The 15650-nt window shown below is 61.3% G+C and overlaps 4 protein-coding genes across 4 annotated transcripts; 3 read left to right on the forward strand and 1 right to left on the reverse strand.

The window, feature by feature from the left end:
• The first annotated feature begins 861 nt into the window (after positions 1-861).
• Positions 862-3963, forward strand: CHLRE_02g110350v5 (uncharacterized protein). The gene is made up of 12 exons (XM_001699884.2): positions 862-1019; positions 1408-1478; positions 1632-1648; positions 1763-1774; positions 1896-1934; positions 2006-2074; positions 2325-2399; positions 2564-2599; positions 2726-2819; positions 2955-3245; positions 3378-3422; positions 3548-3963. Exons 1-12 carry the CDS (start codon positions 952-954, stop codon positions 3565-3567), a joined length of 837 nt encoding a protein of 278 aa, XP_001699936.2. The 5' UTR covers positions 862-951; the 3' UTR covers positions 3568-3963.
• A 2-nt stretch (positions 3964-3965) lies between these two features.
• Positions 3966-8073, reverse strand: CHLRE_02g110400v5 (uncharacterized protein). The gene is made up of 11 exons (XM_001699654.2): positions 7780-8073; positions 7351-7543; positions 6955-7006; positions 6585-6698; positions 6225-6335; positions 5938-6044; positions 5587-5719; positions 5264-5398; positions 4928-5026; positions 4662-4724; positions 3966-4423 (listed from the first exon to the last, which is right to left on the reverse strand). The coding sequence occupies exons 1-11, from the start codon at positions 7835-7837 to the stop codon at positions 4256-4258; spliced, it is 1233 nt and encodes a 410-aa protein (XP_001699706.1). The 5' UTR covers positions 7838-8073; the 3' UTR covers positions 3966-4255.
• A 118-nt stretch (positions 8074-8191) lies between these two features.
• CHLRE_02g110450v5 (uncharacterized protein) lies at positions 8192-11073 on the forward strand. Its single transcript, XM_001699883.2, has 7 exons — positions 8192-8398; positions 8553-8689; positions 8898-9036; positions 9117-9173; positions 9345-9419; positions 9908-9943; positions 10215-11073. Exons 1-7 carry the CDS (start codon positions 8300-8302, stop codon positions 10314-10316), a joined length of 645 nt encoding a protein of 214 aa, XP_001699935.1. The 5' UTR covers positions 8192-8299; the 3' UTR covers positions 10317-11073.
• Positions 11074-11121: 48 nt separating this feature from the next.
• Positions 11122-15499, forward strand: CHLRE_02g110500v5 (uncharacterized protein). The gene is made up of 7 exons (XM_043059873.1): positions 11122-11459; positions 11961-12332; positions 12712-12850; positions 13171-13306; positions 13678-13845; positions 14087-14359; positions 14763-15499. The coding sequence occupies exons 1-7, from the start codon at positions 11297-11299 to the stop codon at positions 14910-14912; spliced, it is 1401 nt and encodes a 466-aa protein (XP_042927507.1). The 5' UTR covers positions 11122-11296; the 3' UTR covers positions 14913-15499.
• The last annotated feature ends 151 nt before the right edge of the window (positions 15500-15650 follow it).

The raw sequence follows: 15650 nt of genomic DNA on the forward strand, positions 1-15650 counted from the left end.
GGGTCGGTCGGTCGGTCCGGAGGGGGGGTCGGGAGGTTTTGGGACATGGGGTCTGGAGGTATAGTTCGTACCCCCCCCTGTGCTGTCCGCACATCCACCACCAGCCCCTGCATCCGCGCCGCAGCCATCAGAACCTGTGACGTCGCCACCAGACCCCGTGCCGCCTCCAGCCCGGGGCTGTGGCAGCCAGGTTCAAGGCCACCACCGCCGGTCCCGGGGCTGTGGCCGCCGCAGGGTTGCTGCACCCATGCTGCAGCAGTTGGGCTAAAACTATATGTTTGCAGGGACAATCTGAGTGTGCAAGCACACAGAGACCATGCTGCCGAGGCCCAACTCGGGTTCACCAACCCCGATGCTGCAAGCCTTCCCAGTCGAAAGGCTAGCAACTCCGCACGAATGAGTCGAAGCTAAGCCCTGCTAAGGGTGGAGTGACTCTCTTCGCAAGGCCTTGTGGTTTTGGAAGGGCTCCCCGAGCGGCTTGATGCAAGCCAACCCAGAGATGGACGGAGCTAGAGACCAGGGCAATATCGCACGCTGGTTCCCAGAGCTTTGCCAGCGGCTGGACAGGCTCACGGACCAGCTGTGATGCGCGTGTGAGGACCGAAAAGCCACCGCCAGAGGCCCGGGAAGGCGCTTTTGACTGTGCAGTGACCGCTTCCTGGGCGCGTTAGTGCGTACCGGTGCATAGCTGGAATCCCGTGCAAGGATTCATCCATACGGTGGGGAAGTTGGCCGCTGTGAACACGAACACGAACGCGGTCAGGAGGGTCGGGAGGGTAAGGTGTGGCGGCCAGGGGTTAAGTGCCAGGATGGGGAAGATTTCCCATTCCCAAGCCAGGACAAGCGCCTTTAAACCCTGTATTATCTCTGCATACATTCCAGATCATACGATTAAACTGCATAGGTCGCTCCGTCCACTCTCGGCGCACCGTTTGACTAGTTTTGACTGCAATGGCTCTCGAAGCTGGAGAGCTGGCTGTGACTGTGGAGTTCGCCAAGGACCTTAAGGATAAGGACTGGTAAGTAGCGGGGCCTGAGTGGCGATGCTGGACAAAGGAAGCCGTGCCATTGTTTGGCGGAGCAGCACAGGGGTGTTAGACATGCATAAACGTTTTCGTCGTTAGAGCTCCGGTTGGTAAGATGCTAGGCATGTCAACGTCCCAGCTTTAGGAAGCAGCGGGCAAGTGCCTCCGCAACGACCCTCGTTGCGCGCCGATAGCCCGAGCCAGTGCATCAATTATCATGGTGTGAGGGATCGTAGATCGCAGATATTGGGCTTAGGTCCCGGGCTTTGGCGCCACCGCAGCAAACGCCCAAAACAAGCCCGCTTCTCGCCACCTGAACTAAGCGACCTGGCCGCGAAGCTAACCCGGCCGCGCCCTGACGTGTTGGTTCTGCTGCTGACAGGTTTGGCAAGCAAGATCCATATGCGGTTCTAAAGGTCGGCTCGCAGCAGTTCCGCACCAGGACCGCAGTTGGTGAGCCGGTCTTCGCGCTGCAACAATGAAACCCGACGTCCAACGCCCACCCGCCCCTGCGCCGCGGCGAGCCCTCCGCTATGCCCACCCGCTAACCCTACGTACGCTCTTACCCGTGCATGAACTCGGCACATCTCGTGGCGCTACGAACAGATGGCGGCAAGAACCCGGTAAGCATGGGCTTGAGGCCGTCAAGGCCAGGGGCCTTAACCACTTGATCCACTTGCATCTGTTTCAGCCACCGGGTTCCTGACACAAGTTTGCGCACTGCCTCTGACGTGCAGGTGTGGAATGAGGTGAGCAATGGTGCAACGGCTGTCTGGGGGCTACCCGTGCTGCTGTGCGTCTCCCCGGTACCCGCTTCATGCATACTCGACTGCCGCACTAACGCATTCCTGTCCCTCGCCAACACTCTAGACTTTCCGCTTCAATGTCATCAACGAGAACGACGTTGAGGTGAGGTGCATCAGCATTCGGATGGCCAGGGCGTTGACTTAAAAAGTAAGCCGTCGCTTGTGTGACCGCAGTTAATTATCAAGGACAGCGATGTCAGCGCTGACGACATCATTGGAACTGCGCGCGTGTCACTGGCCAAGGTGCGTGCAAATGTCGTATGATGGCAACGTTCTGGCGTGGCTTTAGGCCGAGGCGGGAATGCCGGCAGGAAGGAAGCGGCCAACGCTTTTGAAGGTGTTGTCTGTGCCTCCCAGGCCCCCACCCGCGACGCAGCTAGAGCCTGCCGTGTGCCCGCCGCTGTGCTGCATTCTCACATGATGCGTATATGAATAGCCGGTGGTTCCTCACCCAGCCGTAACGTTTATTGTTTGAGTGAATGGCCATGCACAGGTGCGTGAGCACGGCCGCGACACGCAGCAGTGCGCGGTGCACAGCAAGTCGGGCAAGCAGCACGGCTTTGTGCAGGTGAGTTTTCAGTTCAGAAAGGATTCCTCGTGGATCTTACCGTATGACATCGTGGACACTGTAAGCATGCGCAAGTGCTTGCACACAGCGCAGAGTAAACAAGTACGGTACTTGCAAGCAGGGTACAACAGCATGTCCATCTTTGTCATTCCCCTTGTGTGCAGGTGAACCTCACCTTCACTAGGAACAGCTCCCTGAAGGTGCGTCGTCTTGCAGTGATCACGGTGTATGCAGTACCGGTATGCTGCACGGGGATGTGACGACTTGCTGCCATTTCTCTCGTCTTGGTACCCTAACGCGTGCTTTTATCGCTATGGGTGTCATAGGCCGGCGGCCATGGCGGCCAGCCCCAGCCGGGCGCTTACCCGGGCTACCCGCAGCAGGCTTACGGCGCCTATGCGCAGCCCCAGGGCATTCCGGGTAAGGCTCAAGTTCACGGAGCGGAATGGGTGTAGCTGTCTTGGTTTCGTGCCGCTGTGCGAATTGACTGTGGGATGCAGCCGCAATGAGGTCTTATTACAATGCGCTGTGCCCGTTGCCCGTTCCGACCACCAGGCTACGGCGTGCCATACGGTGCACCACCTCCCGGTGCCTACGGTGCGCCGCCGCCGGGCGCCTACCCCGGCTACCCGCCGCAGCCCGGATATGGTGCGCCCGCACCTGGCTACCCGCCGCAGCCGGGGTACCCCGCACCTGCCCCCGGCTACCCGCCGCAGCAGGGGTACCCCGGCGCGCCGCCTCCTGGTCAGTACCCACCGACCGGTGCTCCCGGTGCCGCACCCCCGGCCTATGGCGCGCCGCCACCGGGCCAGTACCCGCCGCCGCAGGGTGCCTACCCGCCGCCCGGTGAGGAGATTCACATCTTTATGCTCAATGCCTGTATGATTGTTGATCTGACACATGCTTGCAGCGACCGCATCGACATTTGCATCGCCTATAAGAGTGCGCATTGATTGAAGAATTTTCCTTCGGTCGCAGGTGGCGCCGGCTATCCCGCCTACCCGCCGCAGCAGGGCTACCCGGGTGAGAGGGCGGCGTGGGCGAATTCGAGGTCTGGGCATGTCGCTGGTCTGCTTCACCGCTGGCCTGAGCTAGATTCGCAGTGGCTGACCGGTTTTATGCCCCGATTGCCCGACCGCCCATAACAGGTGCCCCTACGTACCGCTAAGCAGACGGCCGGTAGCGACCGATAGCTTGCTAGCTTTCTGGCGGGTTGGAAGCGAGCGTGGCTTTTGCGATACGGTTCCTGTGGGTGCCCATTAGGGTTCCTGTGGTACGGATTAATGGTGAACAGGCGCTTCACTTTGCGCTAAGCCAATCGAGTCGTCGAGCAGGTTCGATTTTGTCGCGTGAGCCGCCTCACCCCGGTTAGCGCACGTGTTTGAGTGTTTTGCCACAGTAGGGTGCTAAGACGCCACCACTGATATCGTAGCAACCGTAGTAGGGTGAGGATGAGTCTAATCCTATGGCACAGCCACAGAGTCCTTGATGTTATCCGACAACTGTGAGATGCGACACGACGTGTGCGACGGTCGGTTGTAGTTGCCTGTAAATACTGTTTGCCTTCCGATATGGCAACGTGAACAGCGTATACAGCCGCCATCCTAGTGTGCTATCGCCTGCTTTAGAAGCTTAGGGTTGCACTCCACCTGCATCCCACGGTTTGCCTGCACAGCGTGCTTTTACTCCTGACTGCGCCACGGCTACCATGGAACCCGCTCGAACCAATTGCAGCGATGGTCGCATCAAAACGCACCGGTACACTCCAATCCGAATCTAGTCTATGGCCAAGCTCTTCTAGCTGCAGGCCACGTGTTCCACCGCAACAACCCAACACACCAACGCGCCCACCCCTTTTACGCAGTGAACGGGTCACTGAGCTGCACGGCGCTGAGCTGTGGGAAGGCGTCGGTCTTGGCCAGCACCACCACGCGGCTCTTGTACGCCAGGTAGCCCTTGACGTACTTGCGGAAGATGAGGTTGGCCATGAGGCACTGCAGCTCAAGCGGGTCCTTCTCGATGCCCTGTACGTGAGCGGGCGCCCGCATGAAGTGTCGGCGCAGCAGGGAAGGCAGATGGGAGCAGCATGCCAGGTGGTGCTATGTATACGGGGGCTTGCTGTTGGACGCCGGTGGTGATGCTCCATCACCAGCACTGTGCTCACCACCCGCTGAAGCAAATGGAGAATACCGTGCTGCAGTACACAGCCCCTGCTGTCTTGCAAAGGACCGGAAACCGTGACGGTATTGACGAGCGGCTCACCTGTTGTTGCAGCGCTGCATCCAACAACGCTAGCGGCACCTGGTGCGCCTTGGCCGGGTTCATCTGCAAGGGCACCGGTTGAGAAGGCGGTTTACACCCCCATTGTAGCCACGCCATCTGTGCTACAGTAGTCGTACGCTGGCTATCAGGCCCCTCCAAAAGCGTGTGGATAGGCTTGCCCTCATGCCCCCTTTGCGGTACGGTACCGTATGCTGCGGTGTTGTGGCCAACCCACCGATGGCAACCCTCCCCCTTTGCGCCCTCACCTCGGCGTGCACCAGTGCGCACTTGCGAAACAGCCGCCGCACCACCACCAGCTGCAGCTTGTCCAGAAGCAGGAACACACCCGTCTGGATGAAGCGGACCTGTGTGTGACGGTGACAAAGGTGCTGTTATGGGTGAAAAAGATGGCTACATGGTGAACGGCACCGACATGAGCGGGTGCGCATCTTTGCATGCCAGGGCCACGATGCTCATGCCTGACGGTCCCTGGGCCCTCGCGCTTTTGGACTGTCTCTTTAAGTAAGCCCACATTCTTCTGCCCAGCCGGGCGACCGTGCAGGTTTGCACCACAGAACACATGCGCACGGTGGGAGTCGCACCTGGTTCTCCTCCAACGTCTTGAGCAGCAGCGCCAGGTCGCCGCCTGCAACCGCCTGGCGGATGGGCTCGTATTCGGTCAGGCCGTACCGCTGCAGCAGCTGCGGACGCGGCAGCACGCCCAACAGCATCTTGACCTGTGGGACGGAGGGCAGGGCGGCGACGCGGTGGTAACGGCACAATAGGAATTACCAGTACCGCTGTGGGCGTCCCCTCGTGTTGTCCGCTGCTCTGCCACATTCGCCCAGTTGAGCAGCTGCATTCTACAGGGTAACCGGAGAAAGCACAGCAAGACCCTGCGGCAGCCCGACAGGCGACTACTCACGGGTATGAGGTAGCGCAGCACGCGGCGCAGGTTGTTGGGCGCGGCGCTGAGGCAGTGCTCGAAGGCGTAGCTCAGGTGCTCGTCCGCCTTTTGGAAGTCCTCGTCATAGGCGGCCAGCCGCCCGGTGTAGTACCTGGTAGTGATGAGAGGGGTTGTTTCCAAAATCCATACCGTCACCAACGTACAAAAGAAGGTAAGGGAGCAAAAAGCAGTAGGGGACGGCATGGTGGGATAGGGCCCCAGAGGATTGCCGGCGACAGCCAGGGCATGCACACAGAGGCGCGAAGATACGGTGATAGCAGGGCGGCGGCATCCGTCTGCCATACCATGCTATGCTGCGCTGCTGCTTACCTGAGCGTCACCTTGTGCGCCTGCTTGGCGTTGTCGAACAGCCTCGCCACCTCAATCTGCTGCAGCGGCTGCTTGCAGTTATTGATGGCGTTCAGCTTGAAGTACACCTGCAGCGCATCCGGTGAGCACAGCCGCAGCAGATGCGGGGTGTCGGGATGGGCGGGCAGGGTCCTGCACTTCACATCGTAAACCAAGCCTCTGAATGAGCGCCACAGCCATTAGAGCATGCAACATCAGCTGCAGTCCGGCAGCACGTGGCATACATGCACCCGCACCTCCGCACCCACCTTCATCATCACGCACACGATGGCCACACTGGCGTCCTTCTTGACCTGGCTGGACTTGCTGGTGGACAGGCCGCGGAAGAAGGCTTGCAGCGTGATGGCGCACTCCGACATCTGCGACGATGACACGTGCAGAGGGGATTGTTAGGTCAGGTGGCTTGAGGGAGCGTCATGCGCGGGTGGCCCGCCCCCGCCCGGGACACCGCGAGGCTAGTGCCGTGACAGACCAGGCGGATGCAGCTGAGGATGCACGGGTGCCGGCCAGTGCTGCAGCATCCGCACGAGACTCGCGCAACCGCGCCCAAGCCAAACTGCAAGTTGAGACTGCCCGTCCCGCCCCAACCGCCCACAGCTGCCACATACCATGTTTGCTGTGAGCCCTTTGCGGTTGAGCTCCTCGTCGGCCAGCTCGCTCAGTACCTTGAGCGCTGAGGCCGCCCCCAGGGCAATGGGAATCATCCACTCGCTCTCCACGCCCTGCAGCAGACAGGGGGGCGAACGGGTAGGACTTGGCCACAGTCAACCAGCCGCGCCAGTTCATGCAAGCCACGGTAACGTGCGCCCCCAGCACTGAATGCTTGGCTTTAGTGGCATACACCGCGGTTCCAAGTACGATGAGGTCTACCGTACAAATACGCGCATGGGTGCTCAGGCACCGAGCACCTCAAGACTGCTTGGTAACCCAATGCTGAAACCAGTGCAAAGCCTAACGGCTTGCCCACCAGCCACCTACCTTGTCTGCATTAAGCATGGATGCTAGCCCGTCTGCATACTCCCGGTACTCCCTGTGCGCAGATGCAGGCAGGAGGGGCGTGCATTACATAGGCATGCACACCAGGCAAGCACATATATGCTTGGTGGCGGTGATGGGGGGCCAGGCCTCTTCACTCCACGCAACATAAATCGAGCCACACCGACATTTCCCAGCACCAGCACCCGGTACTTGCCATCTACGGTATCACCACAGCCATACCGCAGCATCCTCCCGTTTACCCTCGCTGTACTCCGTCACGCAGGGCCCTCAAGCCACGATCCCGGTCAGCTCGCTCCCTGCGCGCCTTACCCCTCCTCCAGCCCCCTTTCCCGCTCCCGCTCCTGCATTCCCTCACCATTACATCCAGTCACTCACTTGCATGCGGTTGCCCGCTCGCCGTTGTTCTGCGCCACCATGCAGCGCAGGTAGGCGGACACCAGCGGCGGCCAGCCCTCGGGTAGCGCCGCCAGCGGCCCGCTGCTGGGCACCGGCCGCCCGGACGCCGCTAGGTTGCGTGCCACCAGGCCGGCGTTGGAGCTCAGCGACAGCAGGCCCGCGGCTTGGCGGCCTGGGGTTGGCGAACCGTGGGGAGCGGGGTGGTGCAATGCGGGGATGGGGCACTGAGTGTTGGCGATGGCGGGCAAAAAAGGCCCGGGAGCGGAGAGCAGGCTAGCGCCTGAGGGCACTACGTTTGCCGAGACCGATGGAAGTCCAGAAAGCCCCATTCCCGGGGCTCGGTATGCGTGACAGGAGTGCCTGGTATGCAGCCGTGTCCATCCCCCAAACACGCCTGCCGGCACCGACCTTCCCGTCGCCGCAGGGCTGACGCCAGCTCGTTCGCATATGAGGAGAGCTGTGCCATTTGCTAAATCCTCAGCCGTCACACCGCGCAGGGCCGGTGCGAGATGGCCAGCACAAATGGCGCCGAGCCCTGCGCCCAGTCTAAGATGACTCTTACTTGTACAGGTATTGTGTCATGTAAAGACGCCAGCAAGGCGGCCAATACTGTCCAACCGGTTCTACACAGGAATTCGTGCCGACGACCTTCGTTGCAAGCGTTCACAGCTTTAGTAGGGCGATCCTAGTTCCTAAGTACAGTACAGCGTAAAAGGACGTGAAAGGTTTCACTGAACAGGTGCATACTGGCGCTTTGGGGATTGGCAGCATCCAGGTTCGGGCGAATCGGCTTGTGTAGTTATTCAACGCGTGCTTTGTCCTATACTTTGTGCATCTCACTTGTTAGGTTACATCCTTCGGTCTAAACAGCTGCAGCTGAAGACAGATTCCCAACTGTTTTGGCGTTTTTGGGGTCTCTTCGCCAAACATGCCCCCGACCAAAGCTTGCTGTGCTCATGACCATGATTGCGAGGCTGCTGACTGCGGCGTGGCCTACTCGCTCTACAAACACGTGGCGGTGGACCAGGTCGGGAGGGAAGGGGCGTGCCAGCACGCGGTAGCTGCAAAGCCGCTTCCAACCCTAGCGCGTTCCGCAGCAACACGCCTGCATTCACGCACATCTAATCCATTGTAAAAAGCAAATGGAAAAGCCCTTTGTCCTGCTCGTACGCGTCGTGCAGGTGCGGTGCCTGAACGAGGCGTCCGTGGGCTCCTGCCGCAACATCCTGCGGCCGTGGCACACCCGGCTCGACGCGGTGGAGACGCCGCTGCGCAGCAATGAAGACGAGGACGAGCAGGAGGTGCTGATACACGTGCCGTGAGTTTTAGGCACCGCAACCTGGTGGCGGGAGGGCTGCTGCCGCACCTCAGGGCTGGGGTTCTTCAATGCATGCACGCCTGCGCACGCAGGACAGATGGGCGCGTCGTCTCCGCTCGCCAGGAGTAGATGCCGATAAGCGACCGGCGTGAAATGTGCGCCATTCCCTACCTCACAATGTCTTGCATGACCTTGTCGTGCGCCGCAGCTTTGATGGCTCGGTTAAGCTGAAGGCTATCAGTGTCATCGCGCGGGGGCCGCCTGGCACGGCTCCCGGCCGCATGCGGGCCTACATAAACCGAGACGACCTGGACTTTGGGACCGCGGCCCAGGCGGCGCCCGTACAGGTGCGCGTGCATGATACGAGCGGATGCTGCTTGATGTGCTTTGTGAGTGGCTGCTGATGCTGCCGGCGGTCACCGTGCAGGAGTGGGAGTTGGCGGTAGATGGCGACGCACGCGGAATCATCGAGTACCCCACACAGGTGCGGCTACGTGTTGGCAGCTGTTAAAGGCTTGGGGGCTCACATATGCTTGCAACGTTTACTAATCTTTTGGGGGCTGCCGTGTGACGTTATGTGCCTTAGCGGTCGTCCACTGAAGCCGGATGACGCATCCGTGCGCTACCCTGCTGGCGCGCTACATTGCACCGCCAGGTGGCCAAGTTCACGGGCGTGCACTCGCTGGACCTGCTGCTGTCCGGCGCTTCAGGCGGCATGGACTATATTGAGGTACAGGGAGGGGAGGGGAGGGGAGAGTAGTGGAGCAGGTTTTCGGGGTGTCGTGTGGGGGTCTTTCGGGGTGTCGTGTGGGGGTCTTTGGCCGTAGGTTTGGATAGACTGTAAAGCTGGGGTTGCAGCTGAGGCCAGGATGGCTACGGGCAGCTCTTGAGCAGCTGGTCGGATCCGTCGCACGTGCTGCTGCCTCGCGTGCTCGCACTCGTGGCGCAAGATGGCACTCGCCGCGCGTCTCTTTTTGTAGAAACAGGCTGGCGGCAGGCGACAGTGCGTTTCTCGCCGCTTACAGCCCACCGACGCCAGCGGACGGTCACTGTCCCGCCGACCGGGGGCAACCGGGCCATCAAAGGCTGTAGAGGAAGGAAAGAACCAATACAGCAGCAGGGCTACATACCCATCACGTGATCGCGACTTCCCATGGCGAAGCGCGCGCTCGCCGTCAATCGTTCGATGCTACACTTACTTTCCGCTCACATATGCAGGTGCACTTCCTGGGGCTTAAAGGCGAGTTCGCAGAGGTGCGTATGGAAGGAAACATGCCCAGGCATACCGTATGAAGCTCAGTAAGCCTGTGCCTTTTTACTCTGGGATTGTTATATGGTAGGCAGCTTGTCACTGCGCGGCCATAACAGGGAGGCAAGATGGTCGTAGTCCAGTACGAAAACATGTACGACTCCACCACGTAACCGCCCCTTACGGATAAGGGGACCATGTATCTCCGCACCCAAAACGCTGCCCCGTCTGGAGGGTAGTGCTTACAGTCATTTCTCTTTGCCCTGCTGCTCGCAGCGGAGGCGCCAGGCCGTGGAGACGGTGTACGAGCTGAGGCCAGTGCCGGGCGACGGCAACAAGATCCCGGGCATTGGCGACGGGGCACACTGGCACGCGTGAGGAGCAGCCACTCTAGGCAGGCGCCAGTGGCAATGGCTGGCGTCTGAGCTGTGAGCGGCTCGTGCACTAGGGTGTTAGACTGGCGAATTGGTACGGAGCCGTGGCCACCGTGTGGGACGTGCTGGAAGCGCTGGAACGACGTGACAGGGAAAGGGAAGCACAGGGAAAGGGAAGCACAGGGAAAGGGAAGCAAGTGGCTGAGTCCGTCACGGCGTTGAACACTTGAACAGCTGGGTCCGTGCGGCTGATAACGGGGCAGGATGTAAGTGGCAGTACCGTATGCAACAATTGAAGTATCAAGGAACTAATGTACAATGCAAGATTGGATGCACGGACCGCATGTTTGTTCTAGGGTCGCAGGGTTAGCTACCTGAGATGCGGGCTGTTAGTTGAAACCCGGCGGGCTGTGGTTTGTATACATGGATTAGTGCTTCGCACCGAGGTGGGGCCGGCGCTGTTGCAGCTGCTGGAGGGCAGCCGTGAGCACGAGCTGATTGCGCAGTACACTGTGTACGGCTCCGGAACAGTGTCCGGATGCAGATGTCTATGATGCCAGAGGCTGTAAGCTGGACCGACATGGGTTCTATGGTGGGGGCGTGTCCAAGTACGAAGTCATGGAGTAAAGTGTGTCGGCAAGAACCGCCGGAGTACTCAGGGCCACGCGCATGGATGCGGGCAGCCTCCGGGGTGACGAGGCGTGCGCCATGGTGGCGGCCGGCACGATTCAAAACACGCCCACAAAGTTAAAGACGTTCTGTAGCTATTTTGTGTTTAGTTTTAAGGCAGTCTTCATGCCTAGCCACTAGCTTGTCGGTTTGACGCGAAGAGTTGCGACTATATTAACACTAAGTGCTGTGATCGACAATTGAACTTGAATTCCCCTTTATTGACATAAAAAGAACAAAATGAGACGGTCGGCTCCGGTTATGCGGGAACCGGTGTCGATTTCGCTGCCACCGCAAATTCACGCTTCAGTGGTTATGGGTCAGCGCGGAAAGATATTTCAAAGAGTGCAGGAGCTCACCGGGGCGCGACTGTCATATATGGAGCAGGACCACCGCGTTGATATTCGGGGGCGCCACCAAGAGGCGGAGAGGGCGGCCCGCCTGCTCGAGAAGACGTTAGAGCACTATCAGTACTCGGGTAAGACATTGCTTTGATTTCATGTGCTCGACATGCATCGTACGCTGCATAAGACGACCGACGGAGTCACGAACGACGCGGGGAGCACGCCTCGAGGAGTCAGTGGGTTCCCAGGTTTCCCCCAGTTCCGGGTGGCCACTATTGACAGTGCCGGTGCCCACGTGGCCAAAGCATTGCTGGAACCGCCGTGGGCCGCATGTTATGGGCAGCTAGACTTGCGCCCCTGGCACCGTGGGACTGAGAGCAGCTGGGAGCAGAAGCAGCCACGAGAGCAGCACCTGTGCCTAAGCAGAAGCAGCGGCGGCGGAAGGTCATGTCGGCTGGGGGCGCGACAGCGCCCGGGTCAGAGACAGAGTGATAGCGCTGCGTGCCCGCCATTCCCAACGTCAATGTCGCGAACCACTGCCCGCCAATATCACTCGCACTCCGCGCGGGCGGGCGCACTCCCTCGCGCGGGAGCGCCTTGCGCCTTGTAACCCCTGCCTCCCTGGCCCCCAACAGGCATGCAGTTTTCCCGTAAAACCATCTACAACATCCTTGCACCGGAGCTCTCAGCCAGCGAGGAGCTGTCGCTGCTGCCCTGCAGCCGGCCCGTCATCAGCGTGATGCCTGGCGGCCCGACCAGCGACGGCTTCGTCCTCTCCCTCCCCGCCTCCGACGTCGCCAGCAGCAGCGGAAGGCAGGCGCCGGGCCCGGAGGCGTCGACGTCGGGCCTGGACGGCCGGCAGGGGCCGCCCGGGCGCATCCAGGTGCCGCTGCTGCGGCCCGCCGCCGACCTGGACGTGTGCCTGCAGCAGCTCATAGACCTGGCGGCGGTGGTGTGCATGCAGCACCCGGCCGACTGCGACCGCATGGAGATACGCCTCTACCTGGGTGAGCAGGTCGGGCGGGGCGGCGGGGAGGCCACGGAAGCCGGGGGCCCGGGGAGGCGCGGCGGCGGCGGAGTGCGGGATGTGGGTGGGTTACATTCATGTTTGTTAAAGAAGTGAAGGCGTAGCGGGATGAGGTGCGGGGCGGGACGGGGTGCGGTGGTTGGTATAGCGCGTTGTGGAGGCGGGGACAGGGACACGGGCAGCAGGCTCGCCGGTAGAAGTGCGGGTGTAGTGCGCATGGTGCACTCAGGACCGTCGTTGCCCTGACCACTGCACCTCACACACCGGCGTCCTCGCGCCCTCGCCTACATAATGAACGCCCGCACCGCCGCCTCACGCTGTATGTGGCATGCCCCTACCCCTCTTATGGTCTCCCTCAGGCAAGCTGCTCCTCACGGATGTGACCACCAGCCGCCGCCAGCTGCCCACGCCCTCCCTGATGGAGTGGACCTACCCCCAGGACGGCCGGGCGGTGTTTGACACCTCCCTGCCACAGGACACCATCCGCTCACTGGACAGGTGCGTGTGTGTGTGTGAGTGTGTGTGTGTACATGTGTGCAAAATGTCTGTGCATCGGGACTGGGGGATGGGCGTGCGGGCTGACAAGGGCAGAGCAGTGCAGCGCTGCAAGCAGCGCGGCAAGCAGCCATGTGATTGTAACCCACCGAGTCATTCACCAGCAACTGGGCGGGTGTATCAGCAAGGACCGCGGTGATGGCTGTGGCCGCGACCTGCGGGTGTGGCTGGCGCGCTCCCTCTTTCCTTCCACATGCTGCTGACGGTGCCTGCCGCTCTCCCCTCCCCGTGCCTCCTGCCCGGCACGTCCCTGCCTGCCACAGCTACCTGACTGACCGGGGTCTGACGGTGACGCAGCAGGTCAAGAGCGCCAGCCTGCACCTGGAGACGTCCATCCCCTGGATCCAGTACCACCCCACCTTCTCGGTGGCGGAGGATGGAGCGCTGCGCATCTCCAAGGTGTGCGTGCTCGCGAGATGGCCGGCGAAGCAGGGCAGCCTGGGGAAGGGACGGAAGCGGTGGCGAGGAGCGGGGGAATAGTTGCTCAACCCATTCCCAGCAAGCGGGGGGCACTTTCTGGAAGGTTCAGGCGCACCGAATGGGCCCTGGCCTGAGCGCATAGGATGCGCGGCGGCAGCCGGGCCCAGCTATGGCGCTACTGCTTACACCCTTCCAGACGTCCACATGCTGGCAGCCGCTGCAGTTCTGTGGGCGTGTGCCTCACGCGAGAGCACGCCGCTGTTGTTCCTTCCTGGGGTTTGCGCCGTGTCATCTGTCACGTGCGGCCGTTGCTGACGCCTGCGCTACCTCGCCGCGTGTGTGGCCCGCAGCTGGAGACGCTGGGCTGCAAGCCGCTGACGCTGGCGCTGGTGGGGCCCAGCCACATCGCCGACGTGCGGCTGCGCTACGTGGCCAGTGTGCAGCACGGCGCGGAGGACGAGGTGGCGGAGGAGCTGCGGCGGCGGCAGGGCGAGTTTGCGCTGGTGAACGGCACACAGGTGCGCGGGAAAGCACAAGGAAAGGAGGAACGTTAGGCTGCCTGCGTTCGGTTTGCGTATGCGTTGAAAGGGGCAAACCGAAACCATGTGCTTGTCCGGGGCTTATGGCCTGGCAACGTATGATGCAGAAGGTCACCCGGCATGGATCCAGGGTGGATAAATTGTTTGCTGTCCACCTACTACGGTACGGTACGTGTACGACCACGCTGTACGACTCACTGTGCCAATGCCCCTGCGACAGGTGGTGGTCCCCAGCGACCTCCGGGACATGGACCTCACCCTCACCTCGGCACGCGTGAAGCTCAAGCGCGTGTACGTCACGCCACAGCCGCTGCCACCCCCTGGCAGCAGCGGCAGCGGCGAGGCGGGCGGGCGCAAGCCCCGCACAAAGCGCGCGGCTTCAGCGTTTGGGCCGGCAGCGGCGGCGGCTGGGTCGGAGCTGCCGCCGGTCAGCCTCAAGGTGTCGGCGGCGGGCGTTGTCGACAACCTGGGCGGCAAGCGGCTAGAAGTGACGGTGGGTGGGCCGTGCGGGCGTTCGCCTGGAAGCACACCTCGGACGGTAGGGGGTGCTGCGAGGCCGGGCGTGCACGCCGGCCTTGCACTCTGCACGGCGGGCGCCTCACACGGTGCACAGGCTCTGTGGCGGCTCTCCCGTCTCGACTGTCAGCCTTGATGCACACACTGCACCGACGGCACATGCCGCGTGAACACCCAGGCACACAAACACACATGCTTATTTCTCCTTGTGCGCCTTAACGTACACAGACACACACACACACACACACACACACACACACACATACACACACACACACACACCGATCTCACACTGTCTCCCCAGCAGCGCATACGCAAGCTGCCGACCCACCTACCCGCCTGTCCAACCCACGCCGCCTCGCCTTGACTCGCTGCCGTAGGTGTCGTGCCCGGAGCTAAACGCGGCGCTGATGCGGCTGCACCGCACACGTGAGGAGGCGCCCGGCGCGCGGGAGGCACTGCTGGCGCAGCTGCGTTCGCTGTTGGCGCACGTGGCACACATGCGCGCCAACGTGGCATTTGTGCCGTGAGCGGTGGCGGGGACGGCTTTGCAGCGAGCCTGAGGCACCGCGGCCGGCGTACAGGATGTGCCTGGCGGTGAGGCGCATGGGCTTGCTAAGGTGTGAGGCGGACGGGTTCCACCTGCTAGGCGGCACAGGTACGGACAGCAGGGTTGGAGTGGCATATATGGTTTGTGAACATGTGCTGGAGGGTGTGCAGGCATGCAGGGGTGGCGGCCACGTGCACGGCACTGTGCCGCACGGAATGGCAAGACGGATATCCAGAGTAGATACAGCAACGCAGCGGGGCGGGCACGCGCCTGTGCTGGTTCGGAAGAGCAATGATGTTTGTGGACAGCATTACAAACGGTGTATTGAGGTGTATGTTGCATCGGTGCAGCGGCCTAGTGTGTTTGTGGTGGTTGTGGGGGGCGGGGGGTGGCCAACCGACGCAGAGCACTTTATCGATGCGCTTCAGGAGGGGCGCACACGTGCACACGCGAAAGTGCACGATGCAGATTGGTGCTGGCGCTCATTACAGCCTGTTCACTTGATGAGACAGAAGGCTCACTGGACATTGTCACTTTAAACACATGACCATGTAATGACCATCCCCGCGAGTAGCAGAAAATGCTTGAAAAAACGCAACACGCACAAGCGAACATGACGTTGTAGAGCCGAGGCCAGTGAGCTAGCACAAGCAAAAAAAAAACGTGAGCATGAGCAGCGGCCGCAACTGCTACGTTACCTTTGACGAGATAACCGCGC

The sequence above is a fragment of the Chlamydomonas reinhardtii genome, chromosome 2 (assembly GCF_000002595.2).
Source record: "Chlamydomonas reinhardtii strain CC-503 cw92 mt+ chromosome 2, whole genome shotgun sequence".
Lineage (NCBI taxonomy): Eukaryota > Viridiplantae > Chlorophyta > Chlorophyceae > Chlamydomonadales > Chlamydomonadaceae > Chlamydomonas > Chlamydomonas reinhardtii.